Source organism: Phyllostomus hastatus, unplaced genomic scaffold, assembly GCF_019186645.2.
Source record: "Phyllostomus hastatus isolate PE091 unplaced genomic scaffold, TTU_PhHast_1.1 phas_contig_58, whole genome shotgun sequence".
NCBI lineage: Eukaryota > Metazoa > Chordata > Mammalia > Chiroptera > Phyllostomidae > Phyllostomus > Phyllostomus hastatus.
The window spans coordinates 27,061,053-27,073,403 of NW_025333916.1; the positions used below are offsets into that span (position 1 = coordinate 27,061,053).

The window sequence follows — 12,351 nt, forward strand, 5'->3', positions numbered from 1 at the left end:
CATAATATATTTAAGAACTTGCCCTTAGCACCATAATGATGGTCCTACAAAACCTCAAACAGTCCCAAATTTCCTGGATCAGTAACCAAGGGAGACTGTATTGTGTGGCTCAGTCTACAACTCTGAACTATAGGTTGTTCAATGACAATTTTTATAGTGATCTACCACTGAAGAGTGCCTCCCTGACACTCTGCGTTCTGATCTGGGGAAAAAAGAGCAAGCATGTGGATGGTCACATTCAAACAGGCTTTACAAAGTTAGTCCTTAGTTTTAAAATATGCTAGAGAATATTTTCCTTGTGAGTATTTGATTTTGTTGCTGTTCTTTGGTAGAATTTTAATATTGAACGTGAACCTGAAAAAGAACACCACAGCACTTTATTTCTCTTATGTACTTAAGAGTTTAAATAAATTTTTTTTCTTTACGGATGCTAGAGAGAGCGGATAGGAGAGAGAAATAGAAGAAAAGAATCACCGATGTGAGAAACATTGATCTGTTGCCTCTTGTGTGTGCCCTGACTGGGGACCGAACATGCAACCGAGGCATGTGCCCTGACCGGGAATCAAACTTGCAACTTTTTGGTTTGTGGGATGACGTCCAACCAACCGAGTCACACGGGCCACATTAATGTACAAAAGAAATGTTAAAACACTAGCTTGAATGAACACATGCACCTCTGTGTTCATTGCAGTGTCATTTATAATAGCCAAGACCCAGAAACAGCTCAACTGCCCACCAGTAGATGAGTGGATAAAAAAAAAAAAAGCTGTGATACATTCACACAATGGAATACAATTTGGTAATAATGGAAATCTTACCTTTTGTGACAGCATGGATGGACCCAGGAAACATTATGCTAAGTGAAATAAGCCAGTCAGAGAAAGACAAATACCCTATGATCTCACTTGCATGTGGAATCTAATGAAAATAAACTGATGAACACAATAGAAACAGAGGCATGGATGCACGGAACAGACAGACAGCTGTCAGAGGAGAGGGCAGGCACGGGCCTGGGGGAAAAAAGTGAAGGGATTAACAAACACATACACACACATATATAACACACGGACACAGGTAACAGTGTGGTGACAGCCAGAGGGAAAGGGAGGTGGGGGCAGGTGGAGGTGGGCAACGTGGTGAAAGATAGGGATGGGAGACTTGGCTTGGGGTGAGAGATGCACAAGACAGTGTGCAGATGTTTTATCGAGTTGTACACCTGAAACCTGTGCCCCAATAAATCCAATCAAGTTAAAGAAATACAATAACGAAGGAAAGAAATGTGAGTTTATTCTTGTGGATAGCAATGCAGCTTTATTGTGTGCAGCTTTTTTTATACCAAGCACTAGTTTTTCCAGGTGAAATAAGTTAAGATTTAAAATGATAAAGTTATTGTTAAGGAGATACATTGGGCAATAGAAAAAGCTGAAGAGAGTTTTTGTCTGAAACTGAAAAACGGAACAGTCTGGAAAAGAGAAAAGATAGAAAGTACCACAGGTTGCTAGGACCACAAAAAAACGGGTTTGGGGACCCGAGGCGGTGACACTGACTGAGTGTGGGAGTGAAAGGGGCCAGGCAATCATCTCCAAAGGGAGGGTCGGATTCCTGTGGATGTTTAAGGTATTTGCTTGGCAATACTAATCTTGAAATTTTTCTTCTGTGTCTCTAAAGCTCTTGATTTTTCCTGCTGTCTTTATGCAGAATAATATTTTTTATTTCACACCAAGTCCATTTGGACTAGACAAGAGCAAAGTTCCAATCTTGTGCCCGGCCACCCGAGTCATGCCTCAGGTACACAGTGGGAGGCGACCAGAAGACTTACATAGAGAACATTTAGTTTGTTTTTTTCATTTAAGAAGTTTTATTGTTCTGTTGTGGTTTTCTTATTGAGTAGACATACTCCCAGAGGAAAAATAAGTGCTGTGAGTTTACTGGTCTGCTACAAAATTGGAATTTAGGCCTATATTTAGTTGAAGAGAGATCCCAAGGGTCACTGAAAATAAAAATCGCCAGACAAAACCAACTACGGAAGAACCGCCCCCTGCCCCCCTGCCCTGACCACGGCTGAGTTTGAGCACACACGTAATGCTCGGGAGCAGCTGTCCCGAAATCCTTCTGTCTGGAAGCCACTCTTCCTCTGGAGTGTCTGAACAGTTGCTCTGCATCAGCTTTGGCTCTCTGAACAGCCATTTGTGACACGCGTACCAGCCACTTTGGGTGAGGTGGGCAGCAAAGGGGGCAAAGTCCCCACCACTTATTAGAACCACGAGAAGAGAAACATGTCCTTGCTTTAGTGATCTCACTGGCAAATATGCCAAAAGACTGAAAACCTCTAATACAAGATCCCAAATCCTCTAATACAAGATACAAAAACGTGCAATATACATTAGGCTAGTTAGAATTCATAATCGTCTGGACTGTGGACAGATAAGACAGACCCACATGGAGGAACATAATTTAAGTGTGGCAGAAAGTTGGAATCACGAGGCATGAAATACAAAGATAAATGTGTTACTGAGGCACATCCCCTGGCCCTGAGGTATGTCGTCAAGGAGGTCACACTGTACTGCGAGGCAGAGAGTCAAAACTGATGCAGGGCTCCAAGAAAATGTTCACCAGAGGAATGTGGTGATTCATTTATGTCCAGAAATCCCAAGTAAAAAACTGCAAGATATACAAAGGACCAAATTATATAATGTATATGATTCCATTTGAAAACTCTGATCCCTCTTACATTATATTATCTAGATTACAAGAGTAAAAAATCAAATTACAGTCACATGAAACTTTTATAAAAAGAAATCAAATCTATTTTTATGAAATTGTATAGTTCAATTATTTTCAAGTGGGTCTTGTCTTAGGTCACTGTATTTATAATTCCATTTACATCTGTATAATTTTTTCAAACCGAAAAACAAAAGGCAGTCAATAGCAATCTACATTTTCATTTGCAAAACTCCCTTCAGTTTCCAGGCCAGTCACACATGGCGATGTCGACTTGTCCTCCAGACACGGACGGCTACCAAAGCGCCCCAGTTTACGGGGCGTGCAGGCCTCTGCTCATTAGGAACGCTTTTTGGTTTGGCTCACGATTCAAGAAATTCTGGAGCATGTCCATGCCGTCCAGAGATCCCCCAGGTTTCAGGATTAGGTTTCTGTATTTCATTCCAACCTAATAAAATAAAACATCATGCCTAACAATTCATGGTCACAGTGATTTTCCAATCCCTAGAAGCAACAGAGAAAGGGGTAGGGGTGCAAACAAAAGGGACTTTAGGTCTACTCTGTCTGGATGTTCTCTTTTGCTTGGGGCTGGGCCTCTGCAGTATGTATTTATTTTGGTAGCTAAGAGATATGGTGCTTAGACCTCTGGTCTTCTATACTTCCCTTTATTACTGTCCTGTTGCCTTTGATTCTCAGCAGTGAATTGACAATGTGAACAAACAGACAAACAAAAAATAGCCAGATGGAATGTATAACAGGTTCCTATGTGTTACTCCCTCTCAAATACGATTTCAGAAGGGTCAGCAAAGTAAGTGCTCAATAAGGCCACAAGCAGGGGTTCTGTGTACCTGGAAACGGTGACACAGCTCCTGCCAAACGGCTTCTGCTCTGTTTTTATGAGAGGCTCATAAAAAACCCACTAATGCTTGTGGACGATGGGGCGGTAGGGATAGCACATGGCCCACGTGTAGGGTGAGACATTCTGTGGGCCCAGCGCTGGGAATGAGGAGCTTTGTGAAGTTTTCTTTGGGGAGCAGATCTGCAATTTAAAAATATACCACAGTTCCTCTGCCTTTATTTACATAATCACATGAGCAGATCAAGTGAAAGAAAAGAACTGTAACTCAATATCCATGTTATTCAATATCTTCACTTCCTTTTCACCGTCCTTTTAGGGAAGTGAGGCAAGACAATTCAGTGAAGCATAATTCTAAATATACACACAAAACAATAGTTCACAGAGTAACATTCTTAAATTTATGTCCATTATATCATTTGATCAATAGGACCCAGAACCTTTTTGAGCACAAGAATAGCTAGACAATTTCCATAGACAAAAGTACTCTAAGTTTTGACTTACAACAATGATCCTGTTTGGTCCAATCATAAGTCTAGTCAAACTGCTGAGGAAACTGAAATGTGGACGAATGAGCCCTGGCTGGGCAGCTCAGTTGGTTAGAGCACTGTCCCCATATGCCAAAGTTGCGGGTTTGATCTTCAGTCAAAGCACATACAACAATCAACCAATGAATGCACAAGTAAGTGCAACAACAATTTGGGGTTGCTCTCTCTCTCCTTCTCCCTCCCTCCCTCTCTGTCTAAAATCAACAAATAATAAAAAATATTAAACAAATAAAATGCGAAAGAACAAAATCTACCAAATTAGATACAAAACTATGCAATATCTAGAGGGTCATAAAATGAAAACTTCTGGGGTTATCTTTTGGTATAAACAGAAACCATCACCTTATTAATCATCTACAGTCTATCAACCAACTCTACAGTCTGCACCCTAATCAGGAGTAAATGATGAGTCCGACAGGTCCTTTCCCGTGAACTTTAGGGCAGCACTGTCCAACAGAAATACAATGTGAGCCATGTACAGAACTTTAAATTTTCTCATAATCACATTTTAAAAGGTAAAAATCATAGAGGTGAAATTACTCACAATAATATATTTTATTTAAACCAGCATATCTACAATCACATGTATCAATATAAAAATTATTGAGATGTTTTTAGTGTGAGTCCTCAAAATCTAGTGGGTTTTTTTTTACAATTATTCAGTTAAACTTATCTGCAGACTAATAAAAATATTTTAATCCTTTTATTATGGAAACATTGTATATACTAATAGCAGAGGAAACAGTATGATGAACCCTCATGGACCTATTGTCCAGCTGCCACACTATTAACATTTATCTGCAGAAATTCTTAGTGCTTACAATCTAAGAATCTTTTATTTATTAAAAAGACATGTCATTGCACAAATATGACAGGAACATTTGTGAAAATCTAAATAATGTAAAAAATAAATTATCCCAATGCTGACATATCTTGTACAGAGAGCTGTAGTTTAGGTGGAAAAAAAAAATAGGAAAGCAAGTTTGGAGCTGGCTGCGTGGTGTTGTGAAGAGCCAGCTCACGCCGCCTGGGAACAGTGAAGTCACTGCAGAGCAGGGCGCCTGCCTGCCGTGCAGTCTCACGGTAGGTGGCTCAATACAGCTCTGGTCCTCCCCTGCTCAGAGCTCCAAACAAGCTGATTCAATTTCCTGAATTACAGAGCAATGGTCTTTTAATAGTTTCATTTCCTTTGCAATGAAGCTTGGAGAAGAGTTTGAGTCATTTTGGTAATAGGATCTTGCTTCTCTTAAAAAAAATGTTAAGTGAATTTTTGCATTTTTAGGAAGGTACTGGGCCCTCTGGGTGAGAGAACATGGTCTGGGAGAATTACGCCACAGGTGGAAGGAGTCCTTGCGGTAAGTTGTTCTAGTTTGTTTACATAGTAAAGAACTTCAACTTGGAGGAAAGCAGGAAGAGGAGCTCTAAGACATTCAACTTGGAGGAAAGCAGGAAGAGGAGCTCTAAGACAATCACTAACATTTTTCATGCTAAAACATTCCTTCAGAAGGATCTGCATATAGTAAGAGCGCCTGTTACCTGTTCTGTGAAGGAAAATCACCATCGGTCACCTCTGTGGTTTTTCATGCTGAAGTGTCTTTTGGCAACGGTGCAAGTCCTGTTTAACAGGGATGTTTTCTATTGCCAGGTCAGGAGTTTTGGAGTCAGACCCAGGTTTGACTCTTGGCTTCACCCTTAGCTATGTGACCTTGGGCTTTGGTTTCCTTACCTGTAGAATGGGAATATGCCTACCTTACAGTGTGTGGGGAATTGGAGGGGATGATTTCAGTACACTGCCTACTCCCTGCTAGAAGAGCCGGCATTTAGTGTTCAGTAAATCTTAGTCATTTATCCCTCCTTTCATTTCCTTCCCTTTCACAATGCTCCTAAGTTCAGTTTCTTATGTAAAGTTCAGGGAAACAAACGGGTTCCTGGTTTGGTATTTCCTTAAGATTACTTCTGTGTCCTACTTAAGACAACAAAAAGTACAAGAGACTGCATCTCCACTATTAGTATGAACTGGAATATATAATTCAGTCGGAATTGTTATATTAAGTAGGAGAGACAAGGCACTCATTTGATCTAAGAATATGTACCCTTTATTTGAGGTAAGACTTTAAGAGCAATCATAGCTATCAGAATGAAGGACGTCCATCATCTATCAATAATGAGAATACCATAACAATGGGAAACAGATTGGGTCTCCTGCTATCTCTGGCATCTCTGAAGCAGCATGTACAAACTCTCACTGCCTTCCAAACCTCCCTCCCTCTGTTTCTCCTTCTCATTATGATTGACTCTGGGGAGTAAAGCTGGAGTTGGCTCCTTCTTACACTGAGTGACAGACTTCGGGACAGACAGCATTCACCCAAGGACAAGGGATGATGATCAGGCACCTCACAGGCTAACCAGCCTGCTTTCAAAGTGGACTTTGCAATCTTTCCTTCTAACGTCCATCTGCAATTTCCTTCCCAACAGTGCACCCTTTGTTTTCTATGAGTGTGGGGAGATTGTGGGTGGAAAAAGAATACCTTTGACAGTAACAAAGAAGGAGAGAGACAGTAAAGGAATGGTGCTGGTAGTCAGGGAGATAAAATGAGAACAGTGGTAGGAATCTTCGCTTGATTAGAAGTGGCCTTCTTGAAACCTTAAGCAAAGTTTCAGTTTGTGAGGATGGAAGGATAAATCTTTATGTAAGGGGAGGGAGAAGATCGGGAGAAAAATGGTACCCTGCTTAGTAGTATGTGTTGGGGGGTATAGGAATGGGAGTAGATGGGAGGAACCAGTTAGGTCCAAGGAGGTACACACTTGTAACAGTGCTGATAAAATGTAGCAGGTTTGAAGCAGACAACAAACACAAGATGAATAAAACCTTTTTCAAAGATGAAAAAAGATTCCTTTTACAAGGACTTTATGATCTAGGAGGTGAGATAAAGAAATAGACAGTTAACAAGGCAAGTTATTAGGAATCTACGAGAAACACAAAGGGCTGTGAGAACTCAAAGGAAGAAAAACTGCTTCTTGCTGGTTGGGATTCAAGACTTAGAAGGTCTGGCCTTGTAAATATCCAGGAAGCTGGTTGGAAATCAATCCTCTTTCCTTTCTTTGTTCTTTGAATTAGGCAAAATCTAACTCCCTTAGAAGAGGCTGAAGTGTATGAGAACTCAGCCCTTGGGTAGGTCAAGAGAGATGTAGTGGAAGTTAATCCATTTGAAGGACTGTCAGGAGAAGAAATTTCACATTCTCCCTTAGCAATATACATTATAGCAGGAATTGGATTTTGCTTTGAAAAGCACTGGACTACTTAGCTTTATAGTATACACTCTCTGCCAGGCAATTCCTTTTCATGTTTAACCAAGATCTTTGTGTTTCTGTGTCTGGTCTGTTATTGTAAGTAAGATCTAGCTGCTTCTTTATGGAATTACACATTAAACTATAATAGGTACACTTTATCTTGACTTTCTTGGTATTCCTTTCAGCAGTGATACTTGGTTGTATTTCTACTTCATTGATGGAGAAAACAAAGCTTAGCAATTTCTCTACATGCAAAAGAGGAGGAAGATCATTTCAGCTTAACAATATAATTGCCTTTGAATCCACAATGTCTATTACCTCTTAGGAAACTTTCCCACAATGAAGCTGCCTTATAAAAAGAAATGGCCCTAGTTAAAAGCCCCCATTTTTTCAACCCTATGATTAGCTGCTGGATTTTGAAACTGTATTTGGTGACCTTAAACCTATCCTTAAAGAGCTCTTAGAGCTTACTGAGAAAGTGTTAATCCCAAGCAGTTCCCTTCCACTTATTTAAGAGACTAGATGGAGAAGTTAAAGGCATGTCTGGTAATGTGGCTTCTCCATTTTCCACTAGAAATAAAAACTTTAGATAACATTTAACAAACTAAAACAGTGAAGGTGCTATCTCTATTTACTATGAGGAATATAAAAAACTTCATAAAAAAGCAGAGGTAGCAAACTTTTAGGCCATTATAGGTAAGTGGTCTGTTCTAACGCTTGGGTTGAAGCCCTCAAAATACAATGGAGATAATTGCACCATAAAATATTCTATTGCTACCAAATGACATTCAAAAGACTGCAGGTTTATATTTGATCCTTCCTATTACTGTTTTCCCGGTAAGTTGTAGTCTTTCCACAGCTCTGCTTGCTAAGAAATGCAATGGTTCTCAGAGCCAAGTCTGGGCTTTGCAGGATGGCCAGAGGTTACAGAGAGAAGGCCTGGCGATGTTCTTTTGCTGACACCAATGACCGTGACCAGGGAGGCCAACAATTCATGATCTTTCAGTACCCAGCCTCTCTAGAGGCTGGAGGCTAAGAATAGGAGGTACTAACTCCTTGAAAGGCCGACCTGCTATCTTCTCAAAATGATAAAAATACATGCCAGAAAGGGCGAGGGCCTTGAGCAAATGATTCTGCCTGATATACTGTGATTACTCGATTCCCATGACTTCAGATTAAACACAGTGTTCAAACTGAAGCAATAAAAATTCTGTCTCTTCATCACAATATAAAAATTCTTTCTCTTTATATCATAAAAATTCTTACTCTTCATCACAACACAGTTGTAATAATGACCTACATTTTTTTGTAGAATAGGATTGTCACAGCAAAAGATTAATTTTTAGTAGTGTGTATTTGAATGTTGTAAATTCAGGTGGCATTTCAGAGCAAACGTTTGTAAAAATACAAACAATCACCACCACCACCAAACAGGACACTGTAGGAGGGAATAAAATGGCTATTTCAAAAGCTGGTCCAGTACCCACCATAAAAGTGTGTGAGCAGCGGGTGCAAAGGGGTTCCTCTTGGGTACTGGAGCCACATTACTAGTGCTGTGACAGCAGGTGGGCAACAAATGGTGTGATGTTCCAGAGTATTTGACAGGAAAGAAAAAAGAAGGAATTAAGCCAGCTTCGTGGCATAAGATGAGCAACAGTAGACAGAACTGTTGGATCCAAAATTCAGTAAAATTGAAAACTGTTTTTAACATCACAAGGAAACAAGTCCAAGTTGTTGGGAATCTTGCGTTCTTCAAGTTCAACCCAACCCCTTTGTTTAAATTAAGAGTGGTCTGGCTGCCTGCCAAGCTGTGAAGCTTGAGAATAGGAGGAAGTTCAGAAACATAATGGCAGAACTGCTTCTGCGGGATGTGCCAGTTCCTTGGGATCCACTGGGATCCGTACCTTGTCCTTTGGCTATCGCCTTGACAGCTGACTGAGAACAGCGCAGTGGAGGGGACTGGGGTGTGCTCATGAGAGTGGAAGCACAGAGGAGGGAAAGGAGGATACTGCAGTAGCACTTACACCAGGAAACCTCACCAACTAACGAGAGCCTATAAGAGGTCATAATTGTACCTTTATACTTCCATATCTTGTATCTCTTTAATCATTGGAGTTCTCTGATTTCTACAGTAATCTATATTCTATGTAAAAGAAAAAGCTCCATATAAGTACAGAAAAATATTTAACAATCACTCATAAATTTATCACCCAAAGATAACAATTGACATTTTCAAGAACTTTTCCCTTAAACATATACTTTATTTTATTTACTGATTTTAAGAGAGAGAGGAAGTGGGCGGGGGGCAGGGAGGGACAGTGAGTTGTTGTTCCACTTATTTTATGTATCATTGGGGATTCTTGTATGTGCCCTGATTGGGGATCAAACCTGCAACCTTGGTATATTGGGACAATGCACTAACCAACTGAAACTACCTGACAGGGCCTAAACATATGCTTTAAAATAAAAATTTGCATCCTATGGTATGAAACATTTTATAATTTGATTTTTTTCATTTTGTATAATGTATTTTCCAGACACGAGAAAAGCTTACTGAAGTCTTTCCTGTATGCCCAAATCTGCTGTTCTGTTCAGAGCGTAGGAAGGCCACTTTCGGTTTTGATGGTCTGGAAGATTTCGTACATGAGTGGCCATCTGAGTATGGTCTTTAAGAAAGGGTTGTTTTTTTTTTTTAAGATTTTATTTATTTACTTTTTTTGGAGAGAGGGGAGGGGAAGGAGTCAGAGAGACAGAGAAATATCAATGTATGGTTGCCTCTCATGCACCCCCTACTGGGGATCTGGCCCACAACCCAGGCATGTGCCCTGACTGGGAATTGAACCAGTGACCCTTTGGTTTGCAGGCCGGTGTTCAATCCACTGAGCTACACAAGCCAGGGTAAGAATGGTAAAGTTTTTGAGAGGCATGGACAAGGAAGGCATACCCTTTTTTGGAAGGCATACATTTTAAGTGGAAGAAATAGAATGAAGGAATTGCAAGGTGGAAAGACCTACAGGAACACAGAAATTCAGTTAACACACAGGGAGTTCTGGGCACTAAGGAAAGAATTTGCTAACCTTAGGGTTGTGAACAGAGAGAAGAAACAAGAAGTAATAAGTTACACACAAAAAAAATAAAAGGTAGACGAGGGCCTTTAAAAGTTGGTGATTGGGTCCTCAGTGGTAATGTTGGAGGAAAGATAACTTTCCAGATCAGTGGATGGAGGTAATAGCAAGGAAATAGAGGGTGCAAAGGTTGTTTCTTATAGTGAGAAATGAGACTGTGAAAGGAAGAGCCATATAGCATTGAGGTTATGAGAATCAATAGCAATAATCCCAGTTTCCTTTCAAGATGGAAAACTAGGAAGGCTTAGTATTAGAGGAATCCCCTCTGGGACAGAAGAAAAGGAGCCCTGATCTGCAGAAGAAAAAGAAAGATGAAGGTACTCACTCTCAGTGATCTTACTTTTCTCTCAGTAGAGAGGAGGGATCACCAGAGAAGAGAGAGGTGGTGGGGACTTGGGGGAACCCAACAAGGGAACTAGAGCAGGGCTTCAGAGCAGCACGGTTTCCAGTGCAGCTTGGACAGCATGACTTTGGGCATGTTAATGGAGTCATATGATCTTCCCCCAAACACTCTGAATCCCAAGGGCAGCATCACTCCTTGACATGGTGGAGGAATCCAGGGCTGGGCACTGGCTGAAGGTCATGCAGAAGTCAGTGGCTGACTATTGCTATTGTACATGAGGTGGCAGAGAATGGGGGGAGATTTAAAGGGAAATAATAGCTCAGGTAGGGTGGGATGGAAGACAGTCATTGAAAGGTTAGTGTATAGAATGCAGGTACCCTAGAGGTGTGTTTTATTATTATTATTTGTTGTTGTGGTGGTGGTAGTGGGGGCAATAGTGGGGTCTGGGAGGGATGGTAGTCTGACTTACATCAAGATATCTTAGTGCATACATGTAAGGTACTATGGAGTCCTGAAACATAAAGTTTGAGGAACACATCTGTTGGTTGAATAAGCACAGAGAGCCTGATTTTGATAATCTGTTTTTCCAATTTCTGAATCAAATAGAATGAAAAATACACTGGACAATGCATCAGCCCTAGAAAATATCTGATAGCTGAGGCTTCTACAAGAGCAGAGACTGGGGGACTGTAACTCAGGAAGGTTGGCTGGCAGCCACCTGGCAGTCAATTCGCTGTACACGGAAGATGGCTCAGGTTAATGAAGCAGCTTAAATTACCTGAAGGCATTTAGGTTACAAACTATGCTGTAGGTGGGGTATGTCGGCCACAGAGAAAGGGTGTCTTCCACAGAAAATGTATAAGGAAAGTATGTAGAGAATATCAAAACATAAACAGACCATGTATATCAGGAAGGAGTTTAGCTTTCTTACGCAATCACCTATAAAGCCAAAACACTGCATAGCACATGTCAAAACTAGCAGCTATAAATGTGCAAATGCATAAACAAATCTTTTATGCATTTCAGTTATGCAATAATTAAATGAATTATGAATTTTAATTATGCAATATAATGGAATGCTAATAAGCAAGAAAATGCAGTAGGCTTTTTTTTTTTAACTTGTAGAATTAAAGTTCATCACTTGCTGCAACTTGATGTAAGATGATTTAAGAAGATGCAAAACTTTAAAGTTAAAAGCTGTTACCAAATCTCTTACTTTTATGTGTAGGTGTAATAAATATTTTACACTAGGTGTTAAAGGGGAGAAAACAACTACAAAATTAACAAAAAGAGAAAAAAATACAATACCTCTGGATTCATTATTCCTTCTTTTTTAAAACAGCTGTAAAACATGTCCATGGAAAATACTTCACTCCACAGATATCCATAATATTGGCCATCATATCCCCCTGCCAAATGTCCAAAAGTAGCTGGCATATTTGTGCCTTTAAAGAAAGATACATTTCA

General features: G+C 40.2%; 1 protein-coding gene across 1 annotated transcript in view; it reads right to left on the reverse strand.

Annotated features, from left to right (window-relative positions):
- Nucleotides 1-1,834: 1,834 nt before the first annotated feature.
- Nucleotides 1,835-12,351, reverse strand: part of NLN (neurolysin) — a 74,371-nt gene continuing 63,854 nt past the window's right edge. Inside the window, exons 12-13 of the mRNA XM_045848243.1 lie at nt 12,193-12,329; nt 1,835-3,169 (exon numbers count right to left, since the gene is read on the reverse strand). Of these exons, the coding sequence (XP_045704199.1) occupies nt 3,035-3,169; nt 12,193-12,329 (272 nt within the window). The 3' untranslated portion in view covers nt 1,835-3,034. The remainder of the gene's footprint in view (nt 3,170-12,192; nt 12,330-12,351) is intronic.